Source organism: Aplidium turbinatum, chromosome 7, assembly GCF_918807975.1.
Source record: "Aplidium turbinatum chromosome 7, kaAplTurb1.1, whole genome shotgun sequence".
Lineage (NCBI taxonomy): Eukaryota > Metazoa > Chordata > Ascidiacea > Aplousobranchia > Polyclinidae > Aplidium > Aplidium turbinatum.
The window spans coordinates 2,247,145-2,264,056 of NC_137478.1; the positions used below are offsets into that span (position 1 = coordinate 2,247,145).

General features: G+C 37.6%; 1 protein-coding gene across 2 annotated transcripts; it reads right to left on the minus strand.

The window, feature by feature from the left end:
- Window positions 1–9,273, minus strand: LOC145774484 (phospholipid scramblase 2-like). 2 transcript variants are annotated; one of them, XM_082585740.1, is made up of 8 exons: window positions 9,149–9,273; window positions 6,846–7,104; window positions 6,059–6,136; window positions 2,370–2,446; window positions 2,089–2,219; window positions 1,379–1,605; window positions 1,048–1,106; window positions 1–441 (listed from the first exon to the last, which is right to left on the minus strand). In XM_082585740.1, the coding sequence occupies exons 1-8, from the start codon at window positions 9,179–9,181 to the stop codon at window positions 388–390; spliced, it is 918 nt and encodes a 305-aa protein (XP_082441866.1). In that variant the 5' UTR covers window positions 9,182–9,273; the 3' UTR covers window positions 1–387. The 2 variants fall into 2 exon arrangements, with proteins under 2 accessions (XP_082441866.1, XP_082441867.1); XM_082585741.1 differs by lacking the exon at window positions 9,149–9,273 and adding an exon at window positions 7,701–7,800.
- Window positions 9,274–16,912: the final 7,639 nt, after the last annotated feature.

Consider the following 16,912-nt stretch of genomic DNA (forward strand, 5'->3'; position numbering starts at 1 on the left):
TGCCACGTCGGTTGCGAATCTTGTCGCCAGAACAACAACAAAAAAAAGGGGATAATAATAAAGAATTATCGTTAACACAGATGATGATTATTAGCATCGATTACAGAGCATAATCAGAAAAAATAAAGCTGGATGGGGAAGTTCTCCCAAGCTGATGGAAACTGCATGAAGTTTATTATGAGTTGCAGGCTGAGTAGGCTACTTGCCGCTAACGAAATAATTTAGTTTTAAAACAGCTATATCTTACAATCATATTTTAAATGTAAAACTTCTACAGTAATACATTTCTTAACATTGCTACTGTATATTCTAAGTTATTTGGAATGAAAGCACGCGTAGAATATGGAATCCTGGAACCCATATATATAAACTTGTGTACATGACACATTACAAGAACCAGCTGCTGTCATCGTCGTTATTTTCTTCGAAGAACATGAGGTCCTGTAAAGGAAAATATGTTAGAAGCAAACAATGAAATGTGTTTTGTTTTTACCACACTCATGTTCAGCAAACAAAAGTTTCAAAAACTATACTGTCTTCATCTTCAGTGGTAGGCTATAAATGTGATTAAGGTTAACCAGGCGTTCCAACCATTTTGCTCCTATGTTTTGTTTTTATTTTCTGAAATCCTATTTTACCACCTACCATTGCTTGGTAATGTATAACGACATATATCGGTTGGAAAAGCAGTGAAAGAAAAGAAAATGTGTTTTTCAGTCTCATTAAAATCTCGCCAAATCAATTTTTTAAATTTTTTACTGATTAAAAAGGCCACAACCACAACCCGTGCTTCCACATCAAACTATTTACTTTCTAACTGCGGATTTTTACAACGTCGAACCTCCCTAGTATCAACGCTAGTAAGCCATGAAAGTAAGACAACTACGTCGTATTCATTATACCACTTGCATTTTACAAATTAAGAAGAGCAGATCGACATTTGTCTCGATGGACAAGTAAAATATAAATGTGACCACAATGATTTGAATCCGGTTTAATGTTGACAAGCTACTTTACAGTAGTCTGTATCTAAACTGTAGTACTTACAATGAGAAAGGTTGCTCCTAAAAGAACAGCTTTCATTCGGGTATCCAAGTCCATGGGAACTGCAAAAAGAGTAAGAAAAGTTAACAGAAGTTTAAACAACTAAAAAGCTGACTACACCAGACAAACTTAATGGTGGAACTGGTTATTACAACTGTAGTGGTTGGTTTGAAGCGTGCAGTAGTGCTTGGGTAGTTTAGTTTTTGACTGAAAAAATAACAAACACGATATTTGAAACTTGGATGCACACGCCAGATCAGCGACTTGCATTCCAAGCACTTTATATTTAATGGAATGCAAATAAGTTTTGATGGCAAAATGAAACTCTGCTTACAAGTAACACTGAAGTTGGTGGCATTAGTGAACATTTCCTTCACCAGGCCGGAATATTGCTTCGATATCCGCCCAATTGGACCCTCGCTCTCCTGGTTGGTGTAAACGTCAAAAGGGAAGTCACAGGTACAGCAAGGGCCAGGGCAAACGCAACAGGGGCCCTTAATCTTAAACACCTGCTTTCCATCCGCGTCTTCTACGTCATAGTAAGGAATCCAAAATGATTGCCTGAAAAGTTCGAGTGAAAAATTAAAAAAGTTACTGTTTTATTCAATGTTCTGCAATTATTTAACTAATAATTAATTAGTTAACAAAATTGAAAGAAATTAACAAGCTTAGAATTCCAAAAGAAAAGTAAGACAAAACGCAACCACGCCAAAGCCGCCATTAATATAAAGTACGGCAGTAGCCTATAAACAGTGAACGAGGAGTTGTTTTATTATCTCTTACAGCAAGCGTTTGATTTTATAGATCACCATCACACGTGGAAGCAGATATATTTTTTGTTTACAGGTATTGTTTCATATACAACAGTAGGCTAATTATAGTTTCTGCCAAAATAGTTACAAATGATAAAACAGCTTTACCAATACTTTGTTTGCTTTCTTGTTTTAAATTTTGTAATCTAACTAGTGTGAAATACTCCCAAGGAAAATGTTCAGATTCAATTAATAAACGCGAAGGAAATTGATTTTATTTTACAGCACTTACGATTGCTTGATCCTTCCTACGACAGTACCCACAGGGGCCTCAATCTCAACGCAATGGGCACAGCAGTCAGCGTTAGCACACCAGCAGCAACCGCCGCAGAGTTTGAAGGGGCGGGTAACCCGTATCACTTCCTATAAAACAATTGAAGGAATATAAAGTTCTTTTGCCCATTTGGTTGCCCCAAAAGTTGAATTGTTTGCTGTTTTACTTGAAATGTGGTTTCAAAGTATCTACGATTTTTTTTTATCAATATTCTCATTAGTTGCGGGAAAAAAACTCACCCGTCCTGAATTGTCAACAATGTGCATCACAAATCCTCGCTCTGCCTCGCAGCAAATTCTCATACAGGTGTCCGACTCTGAACAAAATAAAAATCAACGAATACTCTCCAATTTATTCTTTATTGAAGTTTAGCAGGTGATACTTTGATGTAATGTGCAAACAAAATTTTAATCCATCTAAAAAAGACAATAAATTTTAAATTCATCTCAGGAGAAGTTTAATAACAATCATGACATAAGATGACAAGTCAAGTGGAATGGGAACATGACCACAAGTGTTTTCAATAGCTGTCTTGACGGAAAACCTGTCAGTGGTAACGTTGACAGGGGAGTCCAAGGCTGTTAACCTTTTCAAAGGGCCCGGGAGTTAAAAGAAACCACCATGTATTTACTCCATAGCCTATAGCGGATAGTTTTTAGAAGTGCCTTGATTTGGAGCCCGACAATCCTATTGGTACCCGTCCTAAATAATTCTCTCAACGGCCCTGCCTGTCAGACACTCTTGAATATTTGAAGGTTGTACAATTGGATACAACAATGATATGTTTGGCCCCTCATATACGCTCGTTTGTGGTAGAAGTTGTAACACGTAACAAATTCTGTGCTAGCTTTGCGATATCATACCATTCCAAATTGAAAACAATGAACTGTAGCTTTGGATAACTAACACTGTACTGTAGAGTGTAGAGTGTAAGCGTAGTTTACGTATTTTCTTGTTTGTTGTCTATATGATTGAAAGTGAAATTCCAGTGAGCATGGTTATAATGAAGGGTGAAATGATAAACTGTAGAGTACAAACATAGCTTACACTAGTGTAATTAAGTAGCTTATTGTGTAACTACAGTAAGTAGCGTGGGCAATTAATTGAGTTTCGCTTTTAGCAGCATGATCGTTGCTTACTTCACAATGCAGATTTTGACGACCTGTTTTAGCCTGATGCTGCGAGTTCGCTGTGGTAATAGCGGATTGCACTAGCTTTCGGAACACAGTTCAGTTCTCTAGTCATGTGCTATTTACGAATGGTGTTGAAGTCAGTGATTCGTACCGACTGTAAGAAACGCCAATTATTTTATTGTGCATTATTTTGCCTGGTGAAAAGCGCCCTTTTTTATTTATTGAGTGGTCTACTCACAATGCCTTTTGTGTGTGGAAACCGGTTACTAAGGACCTCGTTGTGAATATTGTAGTTTAAGGAAAGTAATGTTGGCTGGAACTTGGATTCCATATCGTTTTAAATCTTGACTTGTACTTGACTGAATTAGTTTCTAGTTTGAACTTTATCTGCGATCTTGCTGTATGCCGGATTCGACTTAAACGCAATTGAATTGGTTGAACGCGAACCCAAAAATACAGTTATACTAGTTTCTAGTGCTGGTTGGTTTGCAGCAGTTTAAGAAAGTCAGTGTACGCCTTTACGATAGACTTGCCCGCTGTTCTCAACTCCTGACCATATAGATGCGCCTGTCAGAGCATAGGCGTAGCCAGGGGGGGTGAAAGGGGCCATGCCCCCCCCAAATTTTCAAAGTTTGGATTCCGAAGTTGAACCCTTTGTTGAAAATATACTATAATTTGTATAAATTTATATTGTTTTCTATGACATCTGGCTATTAACACCCCCCAGGACTTGTTTTAGACACACAGAAAGACACCAATAAATTTTGCAAATCCTAAATCGCGAAAAGTTTACGCAATTTACGCTTCTTTTAACTAATCTGTATAAGCAATTTCAGAACTGCTTACTCTGTTAGGTTTTCGTGTAGCTGAGTTTTTTGTGTTCTCTAACTTTAGCCGCAGTTTTTGCCCGTTCGTGTGTAACAGCTAGCCTACCTTTAATAAGTTAATAGCTGTTTATCTGCTAATAAATTTCATACAAATATTACCTTGAAAGTGTTTCCAGAAAGTGCTATAATCCATTATTTGAGTGTAATGAAGGAATATAAAGTGTAATGAATGTGTATTTAAATATAAAGTGTATTTGAGTGTAATGAATGGAGCATGCCCCTGGACCCCCTAGAATACGCGTGCCTTCGGCACGCTCTAACCCCCCACCACCTTTATTGCTTCATCACTGTGCTTCGTCACGCCACTGTGTCAGAGTGCCAGCGACGCATAGTTTACACCGACTTCAACACCAGTGATACGAATCACTGGTTTCAACGCATAAGCCATGTTTCAACAGTATTGGCCATCTCAAAAAGTTGCAGTTGTATCACATTTGAAATACAAAAATTAATAAATAAAATAAAAACGAGTCGCTTGGGTGAATGCAAAGTTGGCTGCTTCAACATAACAAAGTAGCTCCAAAGATTCAATGTTGTGAAGTTGCCTTCCAAATGCAGCCCCCTCCCCTTAAAAAAATTCAACAACCGCGTTCGAGATTTTTACGCAAATGCAAAGAACTTATTGCTGTTCACTTCTTTCTGCTTGAACCCTGCTGAGGTTCCAGCTCACCTGCAGCTGCAGCTAGGTGAGTTTCTCTGAAAAGCAGACAGCAACATCTTTCTCTCATGCCTTTTTACCAGCAGCTAGTAGCTAGATGAAAACAAATTTCCAGAAATGCGAAAGTTTGCCAAGAAAATGTTGTGGTTGTGCTGTTCAATATATTTGTGTAGAGCGGACGTTCTCGGTTATGAACTTGAACTAGAATCGCTTGAGATGAAAGCTAAGCGGCTCCTACCCACGTGATATTTTACGCTTGTCTATCATTAATCTCAAACCAGACTTTACCTGGGTACAGAATAATCAAGACGTCAGTTTTATCCTTCACGTTAACACAGCTGTGTTTTACAAAGTTTCTTAATGTGTTAATTTCTGATAGAAAAGCAAATAACTTATATAGCCTGACGTGTCATAACCCATATCACACGTTGGCTATACAACAAAATAGTTAAACCTGCATATTGCTTTGTTGTACGTGTTGTACGAAAATGACACAAATAATACAATATTGCGGTATTATGCATTTTTACGCTAAGCAAAATGGTCAGAGATATGACTGGTGGTCCGCGGGCACTTTCGCATTATCAAATCTGACCCGCCTGGGAAAAAGTTTTGACACTCCTGTTCTAAAATGATGATTAACAATACAAAACCCGATTGATGCAGTTTGAGCTATAAAATGACGAGGTTTTGTAGCTATATTGCCACATTTCTTATTTCAAATATCTAAAAAACGATAGACCAACTAAATATGGGTGCTGGACCCCTAAACCGAGGTTGGCTCCCAATCGGGGTTTTGAAAGCGGAAATTAAGGCCTTACACAATTTAAGTTATTGAATATCTTTAGCAGTATTTACACCATTTTTTCATTTCAAATAAACAAAAAAAGTTAAACAAACTGAAATGAGTGAGTTGTGCTCCACTTCTGGGGAGTACGGAAGGGGGGGGGAGGGAGTTAACACAGCTCTGGTTCGGCCTATGCCTGGATGTTGTCTTGCCATTGTTTTGGTTATCCTTCATGTTTTCTTTTTTCGTTGACTTTACTTTCTATGCAGATTCTACTGACTTCGAATTATGATTTTTGAATGTGGCCGAATAAGCCAAGTGCTTTTTCAGACTAAGTAGCCTATTGTTAAATCTTATGCTGTTGCTTATTTTTATTCAATAGTTAAAAAGGGTGATGTATTACCCAGCCAAACAAACCTGAGTTGGGCGTGTCGTGTAGTTGCTTGTCGGTCACATGACTTACCTTCGCTTGCGAAATAGCACTGTTGGCCCACACTGTTCTTTATCGCGTACTTGTTCTCCGTTTGAAAGCCTGTGAAGGCTGAAACAAAGAATAGGGATTGTGATATCACATTTCTTGAACAAATAGTCCATTGTTTGTAAAAATAGAAATTGGTTGCTGATTGTTGATTCATTATCTCACCTGCATAGTTACCTTTCAACTGCTGTCACTACCTTTTTTTACAACAATATAACGTATAGAAATGTAAGTAAACGGACACCAGTTTTTAAAACAGTTGCTTTGTTATCCTGACCAATGACCATTGACCAACGTTCATATCAAATCAAGGATGTAACATCAAGGGGATCTGTAAAGAAGGAAATTGCCCTGCCCAATGTCTATATTGAATTTTAAAAATTGTGTTTTTAACCTTTAGACACAAGCAAATTACCCACTTCTTAATTGGTTTCGTTGCCTTTGATCAGTTTTGATAATTGAAGATTTTCATTATAAACTGAGTTTATTGGATGTTGAAAAAAACTCACGTTTGTAAAAACCAACCTCACGTCAACGCTGCACAGACGTAAAAATGTGGAACATGTTTCCAGTAAGCAAACAAGACTCTGGTGAAACTAGTATAGGGCCAATCACCTAATAGTGGTAAACCACTGATTACGACACATCACCTTCAAGAAACCTTGCCTAATGCACATCATTTGAAAGTACCTGCTTAAGTCTTTTGCCAACATACAACCATCAGACCAACAAAGAGTTAAAATTGAAAGTGAGCAGATTTTCTTTGACTCACCTTCAAATAACTCAACTTGTTGGTGAACCAAAAGCTGATCCACTTGGGTTAAATACTCCAGACCTGGGGGACAACCTGTTACCCCAGTAGGCATCGCCATCCACGGTTGGGGGTTAGACTTGGGTGGTCTTGCTGGTGCCCCTGGAAGTGCATATGATTGTGGTCCACCTTGTGGCCCTCCCCATGTTGGTTGTCCAGGTTGTTGACCGGCCCAGGTTGGCTGCCCCACTGGTGCACCTTGATTGTACATGTCTTGAGTCTGAAAATACATTAGAATCTTTTACCATTTAGAAGAACAACAGTTGGCCTTACTTAGGGATTGCAGATCATGGGGATGATTATTAGGGATTGAAGATCATGGGAATGATTATTAAAGATTGAAGATCATAGGAATCCTATATCGAATAATCCATGCTACAACAGGCAATGAAAAAATATTACGTTTCAAACTTAAATCAAACATTTGTAAAAATAACATTAAAACTAGGAGAGGACGCTGCTAGAAGAGCAACCTAAGATTTATTAAATTGTGTTAAAGTCCTAAAGTGTGTTATATTTTAATAGTTTGTTTTTATGACAATCTCTAATCAGGAGCCGATCTAGAAAAAATAACTTGTAAAGGTAAGATAAGAAAGACGATAAAAAAGACAAAGGCAGACTAAAAGAAATAAAGTTTAATTTATGAACTGGTTTAAATTTGTGTTGTTTTTATCATAAACAATTGCATTTCCACAAATTTTAGCTGACACATGACCAAGTGCCCCTCCAGATCTGTTACTCTGTTTGATCATAATTATATAGTATCCGCAATCGCTAATCGTTTGCAGACTATAGAGTAATCATCCAAATGCTTGCCTGAATGGGATGCACTTGGGAGTTATACATTTCGGAAGTTCAAACGCAGCTGTAAGCAAGTGAAGATTCACCAAATAATAACAACAGCGTATACTTCCCTGTTACAACACCGTAAGACAAAGATATATTTTGGAATAAGTTTTTCTTGCAATTGAAAACAAAGTTACAGAAATTTTGTAAACTGACATGTGGCCTACTACGGGTATAATCACGTAGCAGCTTACTTCTCTCATGTAGTGGGATACTGAGCTCATTATCTGCATATTCTAACCACACAATTTAACATGAATCAGTAGTACCAGGGGTGTGGGACCTAATCCCAGGGGTGCAGATGTTACCGGCTTCAACAAACATTCTTAGTTGTAGGTGATTATTACTTTTCAGCCATTCTAGAAGGGTACGAGAACTGGTTGTAGATTTCAATCTGGTACCAACAAAGCATGAAGTTAAAAACTACTCCCTAAGAGAATAAAGAGACTTGTTTTATTTGGTGCGTGACTACTTGATGGTGCATGTCAATGTTCATACGATACAAAAGCGTGGCAGACATTAAGTTTTGCAAAAAATAAGTTTTGTCAATTGACAAGGCTCTGGCTGATGAAGAATAAATTAAACAAAATTTCCAAGCTCAACCAGCAGAATAAGACCGCTTCAACTTGTGGAAAATGAAATTCAAATCTAAGTGTTCCTGTTTTCAAAGTTTTCTGTCACTTTGATTATTATAGTCAAGTTAAAAAAAAACTACTTTATTCAGTAAAATGTTTGAAAGTTAACATGAGCAAGGTCGGGTTTTGCTGGCTGGGTTAGTTGACTGGTAATTGGGGGCTTGTTCCCTATGATACTACTTCAGCTTTGTCTCAGGCAGAAAGAATAGCAAAAAGGCTCGATAACTTTTATTTTTGCAAAGAAAAAAACAACAACTCCGGCAACAATCAAACCAATAAAGTAGAAGCAATGTTGTTCGGCTACCAAAATCGCCATCACATGATATAAAGTAATTCATTTCAAATTTTAAGCATCAAAAGTAGGACTGCTAAGTTACATTTATCGAATGCTGGCCTTTACACAACAATCTGGCTTTTATTTAACTTGTACATTACAATCAAGTAACATGACAACAAGTATCGGTACAGTCAACAAGCAGCCTAAGGAAGACGTGAAAAAGACGTTTTAAGGAAGACGTTTTCCCACTTAATGTTCGACATCTTTAATCGCATGCCTAGAAAATGTATTTCTAGAATTAAAAGTATTTCATTCTAGAATTTTCCTGCTACTCCATAAAACTTCAAGAAGTAGCAATAATTCATGAGTTAAGAAAATAATTAAAAAATGCAAAAGCAAAATTTAAATTATTTTTAATCACTACTTTCCTTCGCTATGCCTACCCCCACTACCTGAAGTGTAACCTGGTCACATATTAGCAGCTAGTTAGTTAGATTAGTTCTTGCCTGAAAGCTAGGGTTATCTTGAGCGAAATCCATCTCGAAAAGTGAACGCCGTTATACCGGGACGCAAAACGCAAAATACCAATGCGGCGCTACTACTAAGTGCTCGATTGAATGGTTGAAAGGCTGTCACGGATAATTTAGTTTGAAAAAAAAAATTTGAAGCAAGAAATTTTTAAAATTGTGATCTAATTCTCTAACTCTACCAGAAACCTCTTATTCAGCAATCTTTGCTCAACAACGTCAAATCTGCCTTGAAATATCGTGTCCACTGTACAAAGCTTTTTGTGTACAGAAAGACCTAAACAATGCCGTAGAAAGTCGAATTCTCATTGTTCGTTCGTCAGAGCAGTTTGCTTTGTTTGACCTATTGTTCTACAGTAGCCTATATTGTTTTGCTTTGACGGTGTCATGGCAATCTTATTTTTCGCCTGCGAAAGCTTCTTTCTGAGAAAGTCACGTTTCCGCACACCGACTTTTTTATCGTTTTACCGTTGCTAAGAGATTGTCTAATTAATTATGCAGATTGCAAGTCAGGCTATTCAGAAATCTTGAAGTTGCCAAAAAGCTCTTCTGAATTCTCAACTACTGTTTGATAATAATCCATACCTTTCAATATTTGGTTAGTTGGTTTAAATCTTTATCCTCGGACTGAGAAAACCTTTGGCAGGTTAATCCCGGCAGATTCGCATTCTTGTGGTGCAGTGGTTCTTCACCGCAAGGAAACACGTCCCCAAAGGCTGCGTCAATCATTTTCCACGGGGGCGCGAGCTCTATGCAATATTTAGTCGTTTTTGCACTATGCTATATGCACTGATTTCAATTAGCGCATATTGCATATTACTGTTGCTGTACTACTGTAGGCTACTAATTTTTGCCGTTCACATTTTTTGGTAATTTGAAACCACTGATAGAGATATATACAAGCGCAGCTTTTGTTGTGTTTGCTTTGCAGCCTGGCTTCGTAGCATTTAAAACTTTGCCTTCATTAAATCAATAAAGGGTATCCTGAACTTCCTTATCAAAGCGCCCAACTTTACAAAAGCTGGGAGGTTTGACCTCTTTATTGGCTACTCGCCTTTCCAACCTTCATTTTTTTTTTTTTTATCCTGCATTGCGGGAAAGCGGACTTGAGCGCTATGCATGTACGCTAGGGACGGTACATTACGGGACGCGCAACTCCGTTGTTCCTTCAACATTAGAAGGGTCAATTGCCAATTTGACATTTTTTTTTGCGCTTTACTGCAGGCTTGCTTTCAACTAAAAACCTTAAATTACTTTAAAACCAACTTAAATCTTCTTATATAACCCATAAAAAGTAAAATATTTTGTAAATTAGAAAAAAACGTAACCCTTCTAGTGTTGCGGATAAGCCAAAAGCGGATGAAGTTTCGCATCCCTATGATCTACAATCCCTAATGTACGCCTTTCGACGTACACCTGACCCACGCTGCAGCCGACTGCAATGTCTGTTTCCGGTTGTCTACTCTACTTATGACTTAAATTGGGTACTACCCATTACTCGAAATCGTTCATTGGGTAGAGGCAATTATCGTAAAGTTTCTTGCCCACAGAAACAACAGCAAGTGCGGGTGGCTGGAGTCGAACATGCAGGCTCTCGACTGTGAGCCCAACGCGCTAACCACTCGGCCACTGCTGCATTGTAAGGACATTGGGGCTGATCGTAAAACCTGGCATTTCTACATGTAGACTAGTCTATGTTTGACTGATGTCCAAAAAATTATGACATTTGTGTATTCAAACTTTACCTCTGGAAAAGTCGAGTTGAACATGCAAATCCAGCGAGCTTCAGTAACGTGGATGCTGCACTGATAGATGGTATCTTTGAGTTTGACTGGACTGATCAAACCATAACTTATTCACAGGTCCTAAAAGCAAAAATCATGAAATAGTTTCTAGGATATAGGTGATAGGCCTTTAATATTAAAAACAGAAAATTCATCAAAAATGTTTTCAAAGAACCACAAAATAAGTACCTTGAAGTTTAACTTTGTAGCTGCGTAGGCTAAAACTTCAAAGACCTGGCACTCGAGATTATTTCTATTTACTCATTTATCTCCCCAGGATAGCCTGCTCAAATACTATCAGTGCTCTGATGCATATGTTTTTACTACATTTTCTTCTACAGTGTTGTTGTCAAAACCAAGGACAGGCTGTGAACTGAAAACTTAAGCTGCGTTACGCCATTTCTGGAATTACGTTTACATCATATTAAAAATCTAGTATCTGAGAAGCAATTTCAAGTATGGTATCGCAGCAACATGTTCTGTCATCAATGTCGGCTGCGTAGCCAAGTAGTGAGAACGTCTGCTCGACGTTCAAAAGGACGTGGGTTCGACACCGCTTCAGAGCACGCGGCTGTGTCTCGGCAAAGACGCTTAATGGCAAGCCAAAATAAGAGGAACAGCTGACTCGAAGACTATATGTCACTTCGCTGCTTCCGGTCGTCTGTTGTATCGCATCTGTGATCGCAGTGTACTGTATGTTATCGCAATGAACGCAAATAAAAACACGATTATTATTATCAATAAATAAACATGAAAAAAATACTTTTGGTGTTACACTTGTTCAAAATTAAAGGGGGCACAAAGCAAGGTTAAGAACCACTGTTGTAGAATATTTGAACTACTGAGACATGCTCGGTTATGGAGATTGTCAGAGTAGATTTTCCGATTGCTGAAGTATTGTAATGCAGTAATTTATTCCATCCGCTAAATACAGGGTGTTTCAAAATTTTTTTATATTATTTGAGACATAAATATCTCAAAAAGTATGTACTCCAAGCCAATGAAACTTGACAGGTAGACTACAAGGGTAAACATATTAAATTCCATATTAAATTATCAAATCATGTTGTCATTTGCACACTATCAATGGCACAACACATGTGTTATCGGTTTTCAAAAATGTTCACAAATTTTCAATGTGTGCTACGCCAGCAACACGGACACGTCAAGTCGGTAATCGAGTTCGTCCCAAACTCGTTGCAGCATGCCTTCTGTAACAGTCTCCAACGCAGTAGTGATTTTCTGCTTCAGTTCTACTACGTTTGCGGGCAGAGGGGGTACGTACACTAAACCTTTCACATACCCGCAAAGAAAGAAGTCACGGGGAGTCCGGTCGGGTGAGCACGGGAGCCATTTTAGCAGCACACTGTCATCATTACCGGCACGTCCAATCCATCTTCCTGGTAGATTCTCATCCAAGTAAGCTCCTACCGAAAGCTTCCAGTGAGGTGGAGTACCGTTCTGCTGGAAAATGACGTCCTCAGCTTCATTTGCAGTGAGTTCATCCATGAGTCAGGTATGCAGCATGTGCTGATAATCATCGCCATTCACATTAACCTCGAAGAAAATCGGGCCATGAACATGTTTCTTGGAAATTGCACAAAAAACATTCCTTTTTGGAGAATCTCTCACATGCTCCACTGTGGCATGGGGGTTCTCTTCATCCCAAATCCGCAAGACCATGCCAAGGGCAGCCATCTCATTAGACTGTAAATTGTCAGTGCGAATCGCCGAGAATGTTCAAAAGGTATTCGAGGTCAAAAGGACTAACTTATTGTTTATGTTCTGAAGGGTTTGATATCTTTTGTTGGTTTATTGATTGGAACAGTAACTTACTTCTGCGGATTCGCTCTTGATTTTGGACCCCCTCCCGCCTATCTGACTGTTTCAGCTAACCCAGTATTCAGCTAACTGTTTCAGCTAACAGTTATTGAAATGTGTTGCTCAAGCACACATCTCGAGCAGGGATATCTGGAGAAGGTGATACGAAGGCTTTTATTACGTCTGACAATAGAAGGGCTTCTATTTATCTTAAATAACCTCTGTTTATGATAAAATAACAATTGGCACCTATAGTAATTTAATGAACTTTGTTATGACAACCTGCATTGCACTATTATCACCAGTATGGATATTCAATGAATGCTCATAATTACTTGTTAATTCAACTACCCGTGTACTTGCTTTACACCTAGCCAACTGCACAGGTTTTGTCAAAAAAACAGCTAAGTGGTAACATTCTAACTGTCTTTTCAAACAAGTATTCTTTAAATATGTTCTACATAACACTTGCTAACTGTCTTGTGTAGCTGAGTGTACCAGCTGCACTACAAAACTTTCTGCAATTTTAAAAAGAACCGCATGTTTAACGCGGTACCAACTACCACCCTTCCAGTGTCATGAGAATAAGGCAATCGCTCTGAGCCTTTGTATCCCCTTCTTTAGATATCCCTGATCTCAAGGGTCAAACCAGCGTCGCTTGATTTTGAGATTTCATCGTGCACAAAGTCGGGCGTTCAACCAACTAAATAATTGTAGAGGATATTGGGATGTTATTGACATTAGTGTATTAGTGTATTTTTTATGGAAAATACGAATTCAACCACACTTGTCCAAGGCCACTGATTACGTAATTTTCACTTTGCAAACCGAGACCTATTCGCTACGTAAGCATTACCAAAATATAAGGTCATGATCAGGGGCGTAGTCAGGGGGAAAAGGGCATTTTCCCTCTCCCCCAAAAAATATCTATTCTAAATAAACATTTCAACCTCAGCTTCTCTTTTGACTGTTTTTTTTCAAATTTTTTTTGGGGAAGACCCCTCCTTTGAGCGCTTCATTTTCACCACCTTGTGTTTCCTGCTCATTGACATGTGCATTGTGCAATCATATTTCGTTGCTCCACTCTCCCTGAATTTTTGTGGTAGCTACGTCTCTGGTTATGATACATGCGAAGAAAATATAAAGATACCAGCCAGGCAGTTTGGCATGTCTGTGCTTTTCATTCTTTGTGATTGAACAACAAACGATTCTAAATTAAAGCTGTTTCTAAGAACGCTGTTGGGCCAACTACTTCCTTTAGCAAAATACTATAATCTTGATAAGGGCTATACGTGTAGCCAAAAACGTTCGCTTTATTATGTTTTTCTTTGTTAAAGCTTTGGTACTTGGTAGAGAGTTTGCTTTGTTAAACCATAGAGAAATAAAACAAAGTGACTTTAGCGTATTTAACATGATGTATTACATACACAAATATAACATAATTAAAAATAAACTCTAACGTTTTCGACACGTACGTGTGTCCTCATCAGGAATTACATATCTGCAATATACATAAAATAAAAATTGTAAGGTAAATTTGACTTTGCACCGTAACTGTATACTAACGACACTAGTATATAGTTAGTATACAGTTGCAGTTATAATATTAATATATAGACACTAATATATAGTTAATATACAGTTGCAAAGTATTTTGCGGTGGCGACCAATTCGAGCTCAGGACTTTATCTTTCCAGATTCAGATTTGTTAGAAGAGATTGAAGGCTTCGAGTTGGAGGCCAATAGAAAGTGTAAGCGATTTAGTTGAAATAAGTCTGAATTTAAAAGTATAGGCTTTAAAATGTTTTGTGAAAAAATGCAATTCCAAGTTGCGACTAAAACACCAATCGATGATAACACAAAAGTGCGCTAAAGATCAAATAACGAAAGAGTGCTCTCAATTCAAGATGGCGACTGTAATTTTCAAATCATGCGATTTGTGTGGGCTAATGTTCAGTTAATGTAGGCAAATTTTTAAGTCATGTGTTTCCTCTAAACCACAGTAAAGATTCTTTTTAAATATTCTTTGTTCTTCACGCAAAGTTTCCTTCCTGGATTGCCGATTATAGTTTTCATTTTCTTTTCTTGAAGCCTTAGGCTATTACAAACCACTGCAAGAAACGCATTTCATCTGTTTTGTCAATTTGAGATGTTCAAGAATTGTGCTTGTTCTTGTTTTTTGTTTTTATAATGTTAAATTTAGTGTTGTTGCTGGGTATATCTGTTTATGTTTTAAAAAAGTTACCTCTCTACCCAAATTGTGCTATGATTTTCAGCAACATTCAGCCTACCAGCATGCAGCAATACAACAAATCTCCGCTTTCGGAATAGCCTATCATTTCAATTACGCGGAGGCTACAATACTTTGGCATTTAAAATTCTAACCACCCTCTTCTTGTAGGTACAGTAGCTATATATCAGGCTACTCATCGGTTTGCCACTGCCTGATGTCATCGTCACTAGGGACTAGGTTTTCTATACAATCAATCATTGTATTTTTCGTCATTAACGCGTCCGGGACGAAAAAGATACTAACTATAAAAATCTATATAGGCCTACCACTACCAGCACGTTAATGAACCATTCTATACCATTCTATTTCAACCTGATGATGACCGGATCATTATTTGTTCTTCAACAAGTACCCACCTTTTCTTTCATTTGCAGAGTTGGATGTTGATAGAACATCTAAACTACAGTTTTGTAAAGGCAAAAGCATTCAAGTAGATATATTACAAATTGCTAACATCAGCACAAATTTATAGTTTTATTTTGCGACTTTGTGCTGAGTGTGTTGTGACAGTTGTCGGTAGTCTCTTTGTCATGTGCCTCAGAAACAATAACTTATAAAAAAGTCAAGTTTTTTTCATTTTTTTTTTAAATTCAAATTTTTTTAACAAAAAGTGCAAGTTTTTTTCTCAGTTTTTGAAATGTTTTCCATTCGTCAAAGTGTCATCGTCATCATGATCATCCCATGTAAAAGAATTCCAACTTCAGTGATCGAAAATTAAATTAAAGGAGCCAGGTATAAAATAAAGTATGGTTTAAATGACCCAGTATGTATTAGTATGTATTGCTTTACTACAAAGCTCGCATCCTGAAAACAGTTCACTATTGATCCAGAAAAATTAGGCATAAACACAAAGCATGATCAATATAAAGAAAGTTTAGGTTACTTTTGATGCAAGTTGGCTATCTATTGATTAAAGTCTTGTCCAATATAATTAGTCATACCATAAGGCTGGTAAAGTAGAAAGCTTAATGTACAGTGACTGCGCCTTGTTTAAGTTATTTAGAGTTCATCAGGCTACTCGAATTATTTCTCTTTGGCAACACAACGGTGCTCAAGTTTGTCATAATACTGTAGAAAAGAATATGAATTGAATGTAGGCTACTTCATGTAATGATGTCGTTTGATCTACTGTATGAGTGTATGTGTGTGTGTTTTAACTGAACAGTAATTTGAATTCTCCTTGTTCGAAATTTCTTCAGCTTATCGTTTGCGCTTGCAAATCGAAAGTTAAGGAAGTGTTGTCAATTGAATTTAAATCCAAAGCTTGTGAACTGTCTTTTCACAATTGACGAGCAACAACAAAGCCTTTTGACACCACAGAGCACTTCATTTCATCTCCGGTTGAATTCGTATTCAAGAAAAGGAAATGACGTGTAAACGTTCGATGTAATATTACGTTGCAGCAACGTTTCCGTCTCAACAACAAAAAACAGAATAGCGAAATACTACCACGCAAGGCACAAGCTAGCCTGTACGCTTGAGTGGTAAAGTGTGATTCCAGCTGCTGGCTGGCTAGGGTAGGTGCGGTAGCCTTACAACAATAGTGACTGCTTTTTTGAAAAAGCCTGCTGACAAAAGGGTTTTCTATATTGCTATCCTTTTGACTCTTTCTAGATGAGTTATGTAGCCTACGGCAGAGTAATCTTATACATAAACTTATTGTGAGGGTGTGCAGTGTAGTTATTGAAATGATTTGAATTGCTATTAAGGCTTATTCATATTCCATTCTGTAAAAAGCTGCTTTGTTCAATGTAGATTAAAGTAATATGAAATTTTTGGAATAACGCATTGCTTTGCCAAAGTTTAAACCACAACTCTTTGATTATTTCTTTTTTTTTTGTGTCC